At 36.1% G+C, this 15,957-nt stretch overlaps 1 protein-coding gene across 1 annotated transcript; it reads left to right on the forward strand.

The window, feature by feature from the left end:
* Window positions 1–40: 40 nt before the first annotated feature.
* Window positions 41–3,407, forward strand: LOC116026068 (cytochrome b5). Its single transcript, XM_031267515.1, has 3 exons — window positions 41–344; window positions 1,894–1,960; window positions 2,852–3,407. Exons 1-3 carry the CDS (start codon window positions 258–260, stop codon window positions 3,103–3,105), a joined length of 408 nt encoding a protein of 135 aa, XP_031123375.1. The 5' UTR covers window positions 41–257; the 3' UTR covers window positions 3,106–3,407.
* Window positions 3,408–15,957: the final 12,550 nt, after the last annotated feature.

Genomic DNA, 15,957 nt, shown 5'->3' on the forward strand with positions numbered 1-15,957 from the left:
AGGGTATATAGCACCCTGTTTCTCATCTTCTTTCCCACCCCCACCAACCTGTGTGCATACTTCTGTAATCAAGGACCCCACCCACCTACCCCCCTCTGCCAGTCCTACCCAACAACATTACACACTCCTTCTTACCCCTCGCTGTTTAAACCCTTTCTCACTCAGTATTGATTCTTGAAGAGCTGCAAATCTTTTAGTTCATAGTTGTGCATAATTTTTATGAGCGAGCTGTTTCCTGATCATCTGAGTACACAACAATGGGTAGGGGAAGCAAGGTCTACACTTTAGCCCAGGTCTCCCAGCACAACAACGCCAAGGACTGTTGGCTCATCATCGACGGCAAGGTTTAATTTTGTTTAGTTTTCACCCTCTAATCCCCAGTCTGTGTTGTCTGTTACTTTTATTCCTTGAATTGGATCTATCAAAGGTTCAACTTTGTCTGCTAGCTTCTGTTTTAATTTGTCTTTATAAATTTTCTCTGGGATTCTTATCTACTGCTTATTTATGTGTTCCCTTTTGTTTTGGAGATGTGAATTTATGTTTTTTTGGTAGGAATTGAATCTTGTCTGTTGAAGATAATTGTGTTAGAACTCAGAGGAGATTGGCAAACTTTCATTCTTGTGTGTTGTTACAAATTGTACATTAAACATGGATTTGGGGTAAAATCTGAAGCATTTTCATGCGTTCCTGGCTTCCCTACTTGTGATTTTGAAATAAAAATACCAAGGTTTAATGGAACTTAACTAGTTATGCTAGTTTCGCATATTATGTAAGGCTGCAAAGGGCTTTTGTGGAAATATTCAATGGATGTTGTTTATGTAATATAATTATTCCTTTGTTCTCCAATAATTTATGTCAAACTTCGGTTTCCCTAACATTTCCGAAGGTTCACCTTAGCAGAGTAGAGGATTTTTTTTTTGGAGTGTGACTGAGGATTTTCACTGTTGGAAGCAGTGACTAATTCCCTCGCTAAGAGAGGTCAATGATCAAATCCTTGACGTTGGTTAAGGATGAATGAGTCTCTTTCACTCAATCATACTTAGGTTAACCTTAGCAGAGTAGAGGATTGAAACTGCATAAATCCAACCTTTTTGTTGTCAAAGGGATTTAGTTGAGCTATGCTACTCTCATTGCTGATCAGATAGTACAAACTGTTGCCATTAATATCATACCAACTTCTGATAGTATATGTGGTCCATATTTTTCAGCCTTCATTAAAGAGGACGCTCACTTCATTCACCTAACCATATCATTTTTGTCTATAATTCTTCTGTAGGCATGTGTGTGTCTATATATATATATATACATATATATATACTAATACTAGACTTAATATTATGAAAATTTGAATTAAAAATAGTTTCAGTCAAGCACTCAAGCCTCCTTAATTGACAAACAAAATGGGACGGAGGAAGTATATTACAAGTGCATAAATAAGAACACTTTCTTAGGTGAGAACGTGCAAACAAGCATGAGTGCACACAATCTACTCGAAGGTCTCCACCGTCATCTAGGGTCTGCACTCATGCTTGTTCGCACGTTCTCATATGATCTGAATATATATATATATATATATATATATATATATGATGAAAAAGAAACCACCTCTATTTTGAGATACGTTATTAGTATAAAAGAGTGATAAAAAAAAGAGAAACAAGTCTTAAATGCAATTGATATAGTGGTTCTATGTCTGTAAGCCAGGTGAATAGAAAATTCATCCACATTTGTCCTCCTTCCAGTTCATTGGTTTTCCAGAGTTCAATAGTGCTGCAGAGGCTTTAGTATCCTAAAAGGATCAGTCTGGCCCGTGTAATACAAATAATGATATTACTTTGCCTTAGTTTCTATGGATTGATTATTAAGGGTTTTACCTTTTCAATATGTTGGCAGGTATATGATGTGACAAAATTTTTGGAAGATCATCCTGGTGGTGATGAAGTGTTGTTGTCTTCTACTGGTACACTAATTTGAGTAACTTTTTTGTTTAACTTGATGCCTTTGCATTTTATTTATGGAATATTAATTTTTGTGCTGTAGGGTGTTTAAGGGGTGGGGGGAGGTTATATAACTTTTTGCATAAACTTGTTAACATACAGAAAATCTGTAAACAGCATTTTTATGGGAGTTCTTTAATTGTTGGAACTAATTGTTGATAGCTTTTGATCAAAAAGAGTAAACTAGTGGTTCAAATGCTTGGCAGTTTTACAGCCCATATTAAACTCAGAGCGGCAAATGCTTAATGTAGATCTAAGTGCTAAAGCTATAGCTCGTAGCGAATGCGCAACTTTATTTTCTTGTTTCGAGAGGCAAGGTGCTGGACTTGGCCCGTTAGCCTTCCGCCCAACAATTCCCCTAGCGGGCTAGCCACTTGGTGCTAGACTTTGTCCTTTATGATGGGTTTTGATACCACTTATTAGATCAAACGCTTAACATTACGCTAAAAGCTAGAGCTCGTAGAGTCGTAGCATAGGCCACACTTTATTTCCTTATGTTACCCCATTTTCGAGAGGCAAGGTGTTGGCTTTGGCCCTTCAGACCTCCATCCAACAATTTCCCCTAGCCACCTTGTGCTGGACTTGGCCTTTCACTGGCCTCCGCCCAACAATAACTTTTATTTTTAATTTGTTACTCTGTACTTGTTAGCATGATAGCATCCATATGTTGGTTCAGTAAGATCCTATGTATCAAAAGTTGTTGCGACAAAATTTAGGGTGTTGAAACTAAATAGAAAGTGCACAGCTCTTGATCAGGATGAAGCGGAAGTTGTGTTTTACACCTCAGATTATAATCTGAGATAGTAATGGTCAAGATAAATATAGAACAGAACAAACTAATCGTGGGTATGCAGGAAAGGATGCTACTGATGACTTTGAGGATGTTGGGCACAGTAGCAGTGCGCGGGCTATGATGGACGAGTACTATGTTGGCGACATTGATTCGTCAACAATCCCGAGCAAGACCAAGTACACTCCTCCCAAGCAGCCACACTACAACCAGGACAAAACATCAGATTTCATCGTCAAGCTCCTGCAGTTCTTAGTTCCTTTGATTATTTTGGGCGTGGCTGTTGGTGTCCGCTTCTACACAAAACAGTCGGCTTAAGCACTGAGGGCCTATGTATCTAAAATAAGACTCCTTTAATTTCCATCCCCATTCAAAAAATAACGTTAGTAGGAACGTAGAATGAACTTTTTTGTTTGTGCTATTGAAGGAAGACATGCTTGATGTTCTGTGATTTCTTTCACATTGTGATAGCCAATCTGTCTGTGTTGACTGTTATGCTATTGAACCATCATTTTCTCTAAGCCAACTTATAAATATTTTTACTAGCTTCTTCAAAGCCTGTGGCCTTTGCTGCTATTTGTACTCATATATTGAATTTAAAATTTGGTTATAAAAATTTATATTAACTCCATATATGGTATTTTTTTTTAATCTCGTTGCCTCAAGCCCCACTTTGGAAAGTGTTATTTAATCCTATTTTGAGATCAAATTGAGCACTTTCAACCCTAGGCTTCAAGAAACATTCTAATACACTTTTGGGAGTTTCAACCACTCCTTGGAAGACATCTCTACATCTTGGGAATGCTTTGAATCAAAATTTCTTTGCGGATTAATTTAAAGGGTATTTTCTATGCTCTCCAACTCTTTTATTGTTTCTTTAATCTCATTCGTGTTTGCCACTATGTTAAGAGGCTGTAGTACTTATATTCATGGTGAACTCTAGGTTGTGACCTCTTTCTTAATTGTTTCTTACTAATTTATAATTATTTTTCCGTTGATTCAATTATGTTTCATTTTTGTTTTTGAATCAATAATAGCTAGCTTATTAGATTCTTGATTGATGCGTGAACTTTGAGATATAGATATCCTTAGTCAGCAATATTCAGATCAACCAAAAAAGGGGTTTTCCCCTCTTCAAGCCTCTTCATAATAACCAATATTCTCTCAAAAGCCCAAGGACCATCTTCAAGTATGTATTTATATAAATCTCATGAAAGAACTGAAAAAGAAATAAATTGTACTAAATTTTATAGATGAAACACCCCTCTGTCATAGCCCTAGGAAATTGCAGAAAAAGAAAGAGAAGAGTAGAGAAGAAAAATGTAGGGTTGAGGGTAGAATTTGGGTAGAAAGAAGAGAAATTCATTAATCCATCCAAAAGCATATCAGTCTAAGCAAAAATACAAGCTTATAAAGACAAAAAATTTGGAATTACAGCAAGGAGAGAATCCCTCAACAAACGCCGGAATCTTCTGATCAAGGAAACAGCTCAGCTCAGCCAAGTAGCCTATAACGACGCCGTCGGATTCCACTCACCAACTACCAGGCTTTAAACGGTGTCGTCTGGGTTAGTGCTAACCATTCCCAACTTCTGCGTGTCATACGACATCATTTCCTCTTTTTCTTATGTTATTTTCCTCAACGAATTACTTCCAGTTTCTCCTGCAATTGTTTCCTTCCTCATACATGTTTTCTTTCCATTTCCACTTGCTATGGTCATCACATTACCCTCTCCTCCAGTGGATCCTTGTCCCCAAGGATCAAAGGTGGGGAATCGCTTGGTTATGTGATGGAAATCTTCCCAAGTAGCTGCTTCACTGGGTAGATTTGCCCACCGAACCAAGATCTGGACCACAACTCCATTATTCCTCTTGATTATCCTTTTACCTAGGGCTGCCATAGGTTGAGTTAGAACCATACCCTCAGGATCAGTGATATAATTTAGACTGTGGAATAACCCCTTCACCAACCCTTTTCTTTAGTTGAGAAACATGAAAAGCTAGATGAATGGCAGCCCCACTAGGGAGTTCCATCTTGTAAGCTACCTCCCCAATGACCTTAAAGGGTCTATAGAACCTGGAAGTTGGAGGTGAGCTTTATATTAGCCCTAACAGCCGCAAAAACCTGTTTTTAGGGCTGTATTTTGAGGTAAACCCAATCTCTAGCCTCAAAACTCCTTTCACTTCTATGCTTGTCAGCTTGTTTTTTCATTCTAGCTTGGGTTTCTTGAAGGTTCTCTTTAAGAATGGCCACCATTGTAGCACTCTCTTTAAACCAGTCACTGTCCTCCCCTTCTTCTACAACATCAAAGGTTAAGGATAGTGGTAAGTATCCATAGAGTGCTTGGAATGGAGAACACTGTAATGTCCAGTGAGGTGTAGAAATTGGTATTATACCCATGTTCAGTTAGATGTAGCCATTTAACCCATGTTTTTGGCTTGTGAAAGACCATGCACCTCAAATAGGTTTCCAAGCACCTATTAACTCTCTCTGTCTGCCCATCAGACTGTGGATGGTAGGTAGAAGACATGCTCAAGTTCACCTGCAACTGTTTGAATATAAACTTCTAGAATTTGCTTACAAAAACTAAGTCTCTATCACTCATAATATCCTGAGGAATGCCATGGAGTTTGTAAACATGGTCCATGAACAATTCAGCCACCTTTTCATTAGTATAAGGATGGGATAGAGCTAAAAAAATGGTTGTATTTAGTAAATCTGTCAACTACCACCATAATGACTTCTTTTCCATGGGAATCGGGTCATCCTTCAATGAAATCCATTTATATGCTCTGCCAAGCTTGATCAGGGATTTTCAGAGGTTGCAATAATCTAGGATTAACTACATTTTCATCCTTGCATCTCTGGAAAGTATGACAAGCCTTGACTGCTAGTATCAGTTCATTCTTCATTACCTTCCGATCCAATAAAATAGTTGTTTGAGCCTACGGTAAGTCACTTGCTGTCCAGAATGACCTTCTATAGGAGAATATGCATCTGTAACAAGAGCCTGCTTCTCAGGTCCCATTTTCCCCAATATATAGTCTTCCCTTATATTTAATCAAACCCTCTGACACAGTAAACAATGGACCTTCTTCAGGAGCAACTAAATTTTCAGTGAATATTTTAGATGCTAACTCATCCCCTTCATAACTTTTTATGATCTCTTCTACCCAAAGTGGCCTGATTGTCGAAACAACAAGTAGTTCAGCTTGGTCAGCACTTCCCTTCCTAGACAATGCATCAGCCACACAATTTTTCCACCCTTTTTTTTTTGTATTGGATAGTATAGTTCAATCCTAACAACTTTATTAGCCCTTTCTGTTGCATTGTTGTTGTTATCTTTTGTTCCAGTAAGAACTTCAAGCTTTGATGGTCAATTTTGATTATGAATTGTCTCCCAAGCAAATAGGATCGAATCTCCACTTATCAACTACATTGATGGTAGACAAGTACTCATTTTCATATATTGCCCAATCCTAAGTGTTTATTCCCATATCTCTTGCTAAAATAAACCACTAGTTTCCTTCCTGCATCAGAACTACCTCTATCCCCTTATAGCAAGCATTAGCCCCTACTACAAATTCTTTGTTAAAATCAGGTAGTGTAAGCAATGGCAAATTATGCTATGGACCCGAGTCTATGTTCATAATTTTAGAACTCTATGTTCACAATTTTATATCTTAATATACAAAATTACATTGCTCAATATTCACAATTTTTGAACTATATATTCACAATTTTGTTATATAAATTCAAAAATTGTGTTATATTGTTGAACATAGAGTTTTGATACTGTTGAATATAGAGTTATAAAATTGTGAACATAAAGCTATAAAATTGTGAACATAGAGCTATGAAATTGTGAACATAGAGTTATGAAATTGTGAACATAGAGTTATGAAATTGTGAACATAGAGTTATGAAAATGTAAACATGGAGTTATGAAAATGTGAACATGGAGTTATGAAAATGTGAACATGGAGTTATGAAATTATGAGCATGGAGTTATGAAATTGCGAACACGGACTCGGGCCACCTTGCCAGGTCCAAGGTGGACCCGGGTCTATGGCATAACAATTGGTAAGTAATGGGGCAGTACACAAAGCCTGCTTTAATTCCTCAAAGGCAGCTTTTGATTCAGCACTCCATTGGAAGGCATCTTTCTTAAGCATGTTGGTGAGTGGCTTGCTTATAGTGTCATAAGACTTAATGAACCTTCTATAGTAACTTGTGGGACCTAGGAATCCCCTCAATTCATTGATATTGGTTGGCTTAGGCCAAGATGCTACAACAGACAACTTGGCAGGATTAGCCTGCAACCTTTTTTCTAAAATGATGTGCCTAAGGTAATCTACTTTTGACTTAGCAAACGAACACTTGCTGAGTTTGGCTAGTAATTGATGGTCCTTCATGATCTTCAAAACTTCCCTTAAATCCTTCCAATGACTCTCCAAGGTAGGGTTGTATACTAGTATGTCATATATTAAAAAAAAAACAAACAAAACTAGAACAGTCTTTCTGATCAAAAACTTGAACACATAGTTCATGAGGTCTTGAAATGTTGTTGGGGCATTAATTAGCCCAAAAGGCATTACTTTAAACTCATACAGCCCTTGGTGTATCCTGAAGGTTGTTTTGTATTCCTCTTCCTCTTTCATTTTTACTTGATGATACCCAACTCTTAAATTCAACTCTTAAATCCAGCTTAGTAAAGATCCTTGCATTTGCTAATTTTGAGAACAAATCCTCAACCAATGGAATAGAGAATTTGTTTTTGATAGTTATTCCATTCAAGGATCTATAATCTATGCAAAATCTCTAGGTATTATCCTTCTTAGGCACCAATAACACAGGAGATGAACTATGGGAGATAATTCATGATGTCAACAACTCTTCCACCATATTTTCTATGGTGTTCTTCTGCACAAATGAATACCTGCAGGCTTGATGTTTACATGTTTACAGGCCAAGGACCTTGTGGTCCAGTGGCATCAAACCCTTCCCTTTATACGAGAGGTGGTGGGTTCGAGCCTCAGTGGAGGCAATACTGACTCTTAACTCCTGGAAGCATTCTAATAGAGTTAGTAGTATTCAAACAAAAAACTTCCTCAAATAACTCCTGGAATTCATGTTGGAGGATATGAGAGGCAGTTCCTCAAATAACTCCTGGAATTCATGTTGGAGGATATGAGTTGTGCCTTGCACCAAATAGCCATCCCCTTCCTTTTTTTTTCCACCTTCTGGCCTCTTTTTTAGTAACCTACTGTAATGAAATCTTTTTGGCCATTACTTTCAGTAAGACATTTCTGCCATCTTTGTGGAATGAGATGTAAGGGGGCCTAGTATGTAATTGGATTGGTGCAAAAGTGTCAATACAATCTATCCCTATAACCATATAACATCCTCCCAACCTGAGCACCCTGAAATCCTTCTCAAAAGTTTCATTCTGCACCTGTCACTTCAGCCCACAACATATAGAATCAAAGGCCAATTTGTCTCCATTAGCTACTGTTACTATAAGGGGTTTTGCCCTTTCAGATATGATTTTCATCTGAATGAGCAGTTTAGGATTTATAAAGTTATAAGTGCTCCCACTATATACCATGATGGTAATTGGCTATTTACTGATGGTCCCTACCAATTTGATGGTGTTCATTCCTTCACCTCCAATAACAGCACAAAATGTCACCTCAACTTCCTCTTTATGTTCTTAGGGCTTAGTTTGCCACTACGTGCCCCCCTCAAATTGATCCTCACTAGGCTCCTCTTTATGTTCTTAGGGCTCAGTTTCCTCAATTATGTTGAAGGCTAAACCACACTTGTGGCCAGGACTCCAATGTTCAAAACATTTGAAGCATCTGCTTTGTTCCTTGAGCTAGTTTTTGAATCTGTTAATTTCAGGAGATTTAACACTGGATTGGAAGGTGTTTGAGGTTGTGGTTTTGGGTGTGTTCTGGTTGTTTTGGGGTCTAGTTGGCTCGAAATTTCTAGGGTAATAAGGTATGGTGTATTGCTGTGGTTTTTTACTAATATAGGTGAATTTTTGTGAGGGAAAAATAGTTTTCTGAGGTTCATTTGTTTTCAACCCTCTTTCAAACTGCCTTGCTAACCATATTGCATCCTCCAAGTTCCTAGGCCTAGATGTTATTACAAAACACATCAGCCGTTGCTTAAGTCTCACTATAAAATTGTCCAAGAAGTACTGATTAGTTACATAGGGATATATCTGTAGTAGCAGCATTCTATATTCCTCAAATTTATCAGCAAAATCAGCAACATTCCCCACCTGTCTAAGGCTAGAAAACTCTTCCATTACATCAACATTATTCTCACAAAACCTCTTACAAACAACTCCTTCAAAAACTGCCCACTGGAATCCCATTCTCAAACCATTTAAATATCCTTCAAAACACACCCCAACCTTTCCAGTCAAGTTAACACATAGCACATTCACTATTTCATTCATAGGAATTCTAGCAAGCATGAAGAACCTTTCACACCTCACAAATTTTTAGTCTAGGATGGTCATAATCAAAAGTCAGAAATTATTGTTTGTGCCTCATGAATTGATCTCCTCATTGGTTTGGATTCAGTTGTCTAGCTTCCAGATTGCTTCTCCTGGGAACCCAATCTCGATCTGCAGCCCTTGGAAGAGCTTGGAAAGCAGGAGTGTTCTCCCCTTGACCTTCATCTTCCATGACAATTTTCAGAATTCCAGCATTGTTATCCACAGCAGTTTCCTTCCTAGGTCTCCTCCCAAGCATGTAGCCACATTCTTCCTTGGACTGAGGATGGATCAATGACAGGAGGTGGTGGCATATTCAATCGTAGCAGCTCAATCACCTTAGTCTTCAAGCCTCCATTTAATCCTTACATTCCTGGATTGAATCCTTCATAGCTTGCAAGCCAGTGTTTTGCCTGCTACCTTGTTCCACCACTTGAGCCTCCAACCTACTTAGTCGATCCTCTATGGTTGGGCTCTGATACCAACTGTCACAACCCTAGGAAATTGTAGAAAAAGAAAGAGAAGAGTACGTAGAGAAAAAGAAGGTAGCGTTGAGGGTAGAATTTGGGTAGAGAAAAGAGAAATTCATTAATCCATCCAAAAGCATATCAATCTAAGAAAAAATACAAGCTTTAAAAACAAAAATATGGAATTATAGCAAGGAGAGAATCCCTCAACAAACATCAGAATCTTTTGATCAAGGAAACAGCTCAACTCAGCCAGGTAGCTTAAAATGACGTCGTCAGATTCCACACACCAACTGCCAAGCTTTAAACGGCGTCGTCTGGGTTAGTGCTAACCGTTCCCAACTTCTGCGTGTCATATGACACCGTTTCGTCTTTTTCTTATGTTATTTTCCTCAGCGGATTACTTCCAGTGTCTCTTGCAATTGTTTCCTTCCTCATACATGTTTTCCTTCCATTTCCACTTGCTATGGTCATCACACCCTCCCTAGTTTCTAGAATGTTGCTAAAGTATCCCTAAGGATATGGAACTTAATGAGTTTATCCATGAGAACTCACATAACATACTCAAACGGATAAGATTCACTCACTTTTGCTCCCCATCCCCATCCCGACCGATGATCAGCTCACCTTCCTCCTCTGCCAATGTTAACTTCGCACAAGCATCCTTAATGGATATGCTTGAACTTACCACCATATCAACAATATGAGAAGACCACAATCCTATCAAATAAAACACAATTGATATAACTCACCGACCACTTGCTAACTAGGCAAGAAAGAAACACTTTTTTTTTACTGTGAACAAGGAGAAAGCTAATAACATCCTTAATAGTGAGGTTATTTTGCGGTTTTTGAGGAATTTTTGTAAGTGTGATTAGAAAAGAGAAAATGAGAGGGGAGGAAAAAAGAAATTGATTAAAAATAATAATAATTTAAGTTTGGGCGCAAGGTTTGCTGCCACGAACACGTGTTGCGCGTGGCCTAGTACTCCGTGCGAATGGTTACTGTTCCAAGCACCAAGTTCTTTCCGATGATCCTATTTCTTTTCTCACCTCTCCCATATCTCCTCCATGTCATGTGCTACTGTACTATTAACTCCAAAATAACTTCTGATGGTGATTCTCTAAGTATTCGTACTTTTTACATACTTAGATTATCATCATGTCAAATCAAATGCTAATATAAAATATTAATAAAAATCCCACTTGTTGATTTCACGACTAAACCAGTCAAGTGCAAGAAAATAAGAAAATAGTAAAAATAGAATAGTCAAGCTCAAAAAAGTATTTTATTACCTAAAGAAAGCTGGAAAAATTCCCTCACTGTTACTCCTTTTTCAGGGGTATTTATACATGTTAATCCTACCATAATTAGGGTTATTAGAGTAATAATAAATTATCCAATTCATTCCACATGATTTATATATGATTGTAAATAGCAAGTCAGTAAAAAAGAAAAATAAAAGAACTGAATTGAAGTGTGAAAGACGCAGATAGAAATGCATAATTAAAACAAATTGAAAAGTTTTCAATTAAAAAAAAAAAAAAAAAAACAGAAACCTTGAAAAGGGTTGTCATGTTGTTGTTGGTGCATTGTAGTTGAGAAGAATCTACAGAAGTAGCAGTGGTCTGTAGCCTTTCCCTTCTCTCTGAAGTCTAGGATTGATGCCATCACTGCTAAATCACTAAATCCTATGCATTTTGTACTTAGTCGCCACGGAGTAGGTGCATCTTGTGTTCATACAAGATGCATGCAATGCCATTAGATCCACTAATCTCTCAAACTTTCAATTTTACATTCAACGCCAAACATAACTCTATTTAATGTATCCTATTATCATTAAATTAATTAATTTATCATGAAATATTATATTATAATTGAATAAATATTATTAAAAGTAGATATGTATATCCTTTTTTTTTCATCAAGAACTTTTTAGTAAAGAAATAATGTTAATTGCAATATTTTTATAGCTTATTTCATTATTAAAAAAATACATTAGTGGTAATGATTGTTTAAAACATTTACGTTGGTAAGTTTAAATAATCCACACATTGTAAGAAGATGCAAAATTTAGAAAAATATATTTTGTAAATTAGAAGAAGGAAAATGTTATAAACATAGTAGCTAGCTTAGTCACTAAAATAATCTGTAGTAAAGAGTATGTAGTAATGAGTTAAATGAACATAAAATTATGAATTAAATGTAATGGTAGGTTAATTTAAAAAATTGAAAAATATTAATATGGGTGTCATTTAAAATTCAATTAGAACTTTTAATGATATTTTTTTTAATACTATTGACTCTATTACAATGTAGTATTTGTTCATATATGCTTTCTCAACGACCTCTTATTTGAGAGAGTCACAAAGGTGTCATTAAGCCTCGTAGTGCACATTGTTGCATTTCAGTGCATATTGTTGTGCCTCTTGTAGGGCAAAATTTTAAATCAGTGCACATTGTTGTGCCTTGCAGTGCAAAATTTTGGACCAGTGCAAACTTCACAAACACATTCTGTTTTACGTTTTCATTCTCATGCAATGCTCGTCTATGATTAATGTTGAAGATGATGTATTGGTCAGAAATTAAATACTAGCATACAAATTAGTAAATGCCATTAAGGTTGACACACTAGCCAAGACATTGTTTATTATATCTGTTACATTGGATTATTGAATTTAGTTTTTTCAATAACTAAATTTCTAATGAAATTTGTGAGTTGAATATATCAAAATGTACAAAGGATTTGTGAGGGTTATTGCTTCAATAACAATGAAGTTGAATAACTCCCCTTTAGTATCATAATTGCTTCGATTGCACATCTTTGTGCCTTGTAGCTCACGTTGTTGTCTTCCAGTGCACATTTTTTGTAGATTAGAAGTGTCGAATTTTTTTAAAGAGCAGTTGATCTTGATTAAATCAATGGCTGAGGTTTATGCGCATTTTTCACTTAGGAGCTCTTTCACCAATCACAATTATCCATCTTGAAAAAATTTACGCATCCAAAGTAAGCAGATGAAAAAACATAATGTGATTTTGATAAATTAATAACTCGATCTTTAAAGTACACTTTACAAAACTATAAAGTACATTATACCTAATGTGAAAGTGAAATGCACTTAGGGTTCAGTTTTTTAAGTTTATGGTTTAATTTTTTGTTTCGTTTAGAATTTAATTCTTTAGTTTGGTTTAGGGACTCGCTGTTTTCTACTGTTTAGGGTTTAGTATTAACTTTAAGGTTTAATTTTTGGGGTCAAATTTTAGGGTTTATCGACATATGCACTCTATAGTGTTACAAATTGCAATTTATAATGTTTACAAAGTGCATTCTATATTGTTGCTACGTGCACTTTAAAGTTCATGTAAAATTGCATTTAGCAACACTAGTGTTGCAAAAATTTACCGCTGATGAACAGTGCAACGCCATATATGGCGCGACACTGTTCATCCATGTCAAATGGGAGAGAGAGGAAGATTATAGTTTTGCCTTGCTAATTTTGATAATTCCAAAAGTATTCTTTATTTATTTTCTATGTATTTTAATATTTGTTAAATACTTATATTTAAAGTTTGTATTATTAAATATTAATTATATAATTTAAAGATCTCATTGGGACAATCAAACAAGACTAATATTGAATATATATTAACTAAAATTTCAATACATCAAACATAAGTACATAACAACTTAATAAAAATTAAAATACATAGACATAATATTGATATTAGAAAATACAACACAGTTGATTTAGTAGGAACAATATAGTAATTCCGATAATTAAATGTAAATAGATGTTGTGTGCTATATTATTATTGTCTAATAAACTAAATTTTTAAAAATGTTGTTAAATTCGCTTTTTTAATTAATGTTATGAAAGAAATTAATGTTAATAAAAATTATTATTACATCACAAATTATATTTTATATTAAACTAATTAAGTTCGAATTAAACTATATTAAACTAATTAAATTCAAACTAAGGTCAGCTCCAATGAACACATCAAAGCACCATTTTGGAGGAAAATATAGTGTTCTGTAGCTCCAATGAACATGGCATAACACCATATTTTTGCCGCACCATGAATAGTGCAACGCCAAATATGGGGTTGCACTGTTCATCCGCACCAAAATTTGGTGTACTTGTTTTTCCCATTTTACCCGAGTGTTTATTTGTAATTCCTTTTATGTCCTTGGTTTAGTTTTAATGAATTTGTAAATTTCGTTAAATATTTAAACATATAGTGTATATTATTAAAAAAAAAAATTATATCATTTGAAAGATCTCATCAAGATGATTAAAACAAGACTAATATTGAATATAATTTTATTAAAAATAAAATTACATAAAACATAATTAAAGTTTAATTTATTAAATTACAACTATATGTTATATTAAAATATTAAAAGTATAAATATAAACTTTTAATCTATGAGAATATAAATTATTTCAGTGTAGGAATAAAATTTGGTGTTTTGGCGTAAATGGGTTGGAGATAAATAAAATTTGGTGTGAGAATATGCTAAGAATATTCATTTTAAATATTTTAATGTGACATTTGGTGGATAAATTTGGTGTTTTGGTGTAATGTAGGTTGGAGATGCTCTAAAGTTGAAGATAATTATCAAAATGGGGGTAAATTTTTTTTTTTCATTGTAAATAATGTGTTAAACATTGTGATTGTCTACTACCATATCACACTCTTTACACATCATTAGTATCTAAGTTATGAGGGTAATTCCCATTCAATCCAAGTTGATTGGATAGTTGGCTAGGTAACCTAACATTTCAAGTTCAACTCCTCGTGAAAGCTGTCTATTAATTTTGTTGGTTTGAACCAATACATCCTAACCTGGTTACAAGGTAGGTTTCACCCAGAGCACGCACTCAAATAACAATTGTGGACTTTCCCATAATCCATCACCATGACCTTCACACGTGATTAAATATTTTATCCATTTATACCCAGCTTTTAATTACTTTTGATAAACATATAATGCATTATGTATGTCTTTAACGAACATCTACCACGTTATACACTTTATGTATGTGCCACATCTTCTAAACTAGCCGAGCATACGATATATATTGTACACAAATGCTTATCTAAACAAATCTCGTATGTAATATTGTGTGAGTTCCTAAATATATATATATTTTTTGAAATAAAGTTCCTAAATATTTTATTGTGAAGTGAAATTCCAAGAGGTAAAAGGATTTCCTAATTCCTAGTGGAGTGGAACTATTTGACAGTCGAGGCTGAGTTACACTGAAAGCAATAGGGAAAAGGGATGCATCAAAGGGGAGTGTCAATTTCACCAATAAAGAGTGAATTTGATGGATTCATTGGATTGCACTACTGATGGGTAAATATGCACATGTACTAGTCGGTCCGTAAATCACCTGTCCGTCGGTCACCCAACCTGTCCGTCAACGGTCACCCAACGGTCCGTCGACGGTCGCCCGGTTCGTCGGCCGCATGATCGGAAGCAACACACCTTGTGGATTGGAGGCTCACGAGCGCAACAGTTGCTTGATGTGACGACCGACAACTTTTCGGGAACAGAGGATCCGTGTTTTCATCACCTCGAGCAACTCAACCACTTCGAGCAAACCGATGCGCATTTTGCGGAGTGACAGCCCATATGTCCTCCACTTGCATATCAGACACCATGTGCATAGTGAATCCACTTTGTATAAATAGGGATCATTCCCCTCACTGGAGGGGGGACTCATCAGTACTACACTAATACACTTGCGATTTGCCGATTGTCTTTCTCCTGCTTACTCTTTATCACTGTTCGTCACCCGTAGAGCGATATAGCTTCGAACCGCTCAGTCGTTGACCGGTAGACCGACCGTCTGACCGGCCGAGCGACATTCTTCACTACACGTAACACACGTATCCGTAGCGTAATCGTAGACCCCGTTTACATTTACGCTATCATTGGCGCCGTCTGTGGGGATTGAACGAGTCACTCTGTTCTATCCCTTTATCTTTTCTTTCTTCACACTATTATCCATCTTAAGATGACGAACAGTAGGAAAAGTTTGAGCCAAACTCATGCGCGTAGGGGGAGCCCGACTCGGTTGGTCGGACCTCACCCTGACAATGTAGTTGAAACACTCCCTGAAGATGATCTACGTCGGCAATTGGAACGATCCAGGAGCCTAATGAACGAGTTGACATCCAACC

The sequence above is a fragment of the Ipomoea triloba genome, chromosome 7 (assembly GCF_003576645.1).
Source record: "Ipomoea triloba cultivar NCNSP0323 chromosome 7, ASM357664v1".
Lineage (NCBI taxonomy): Eukaryota > Viridiplantae > Streptophyta > Magnoliopsida > Solanales > Convolvulaceae > Ipomoea > Ipomoea triloba.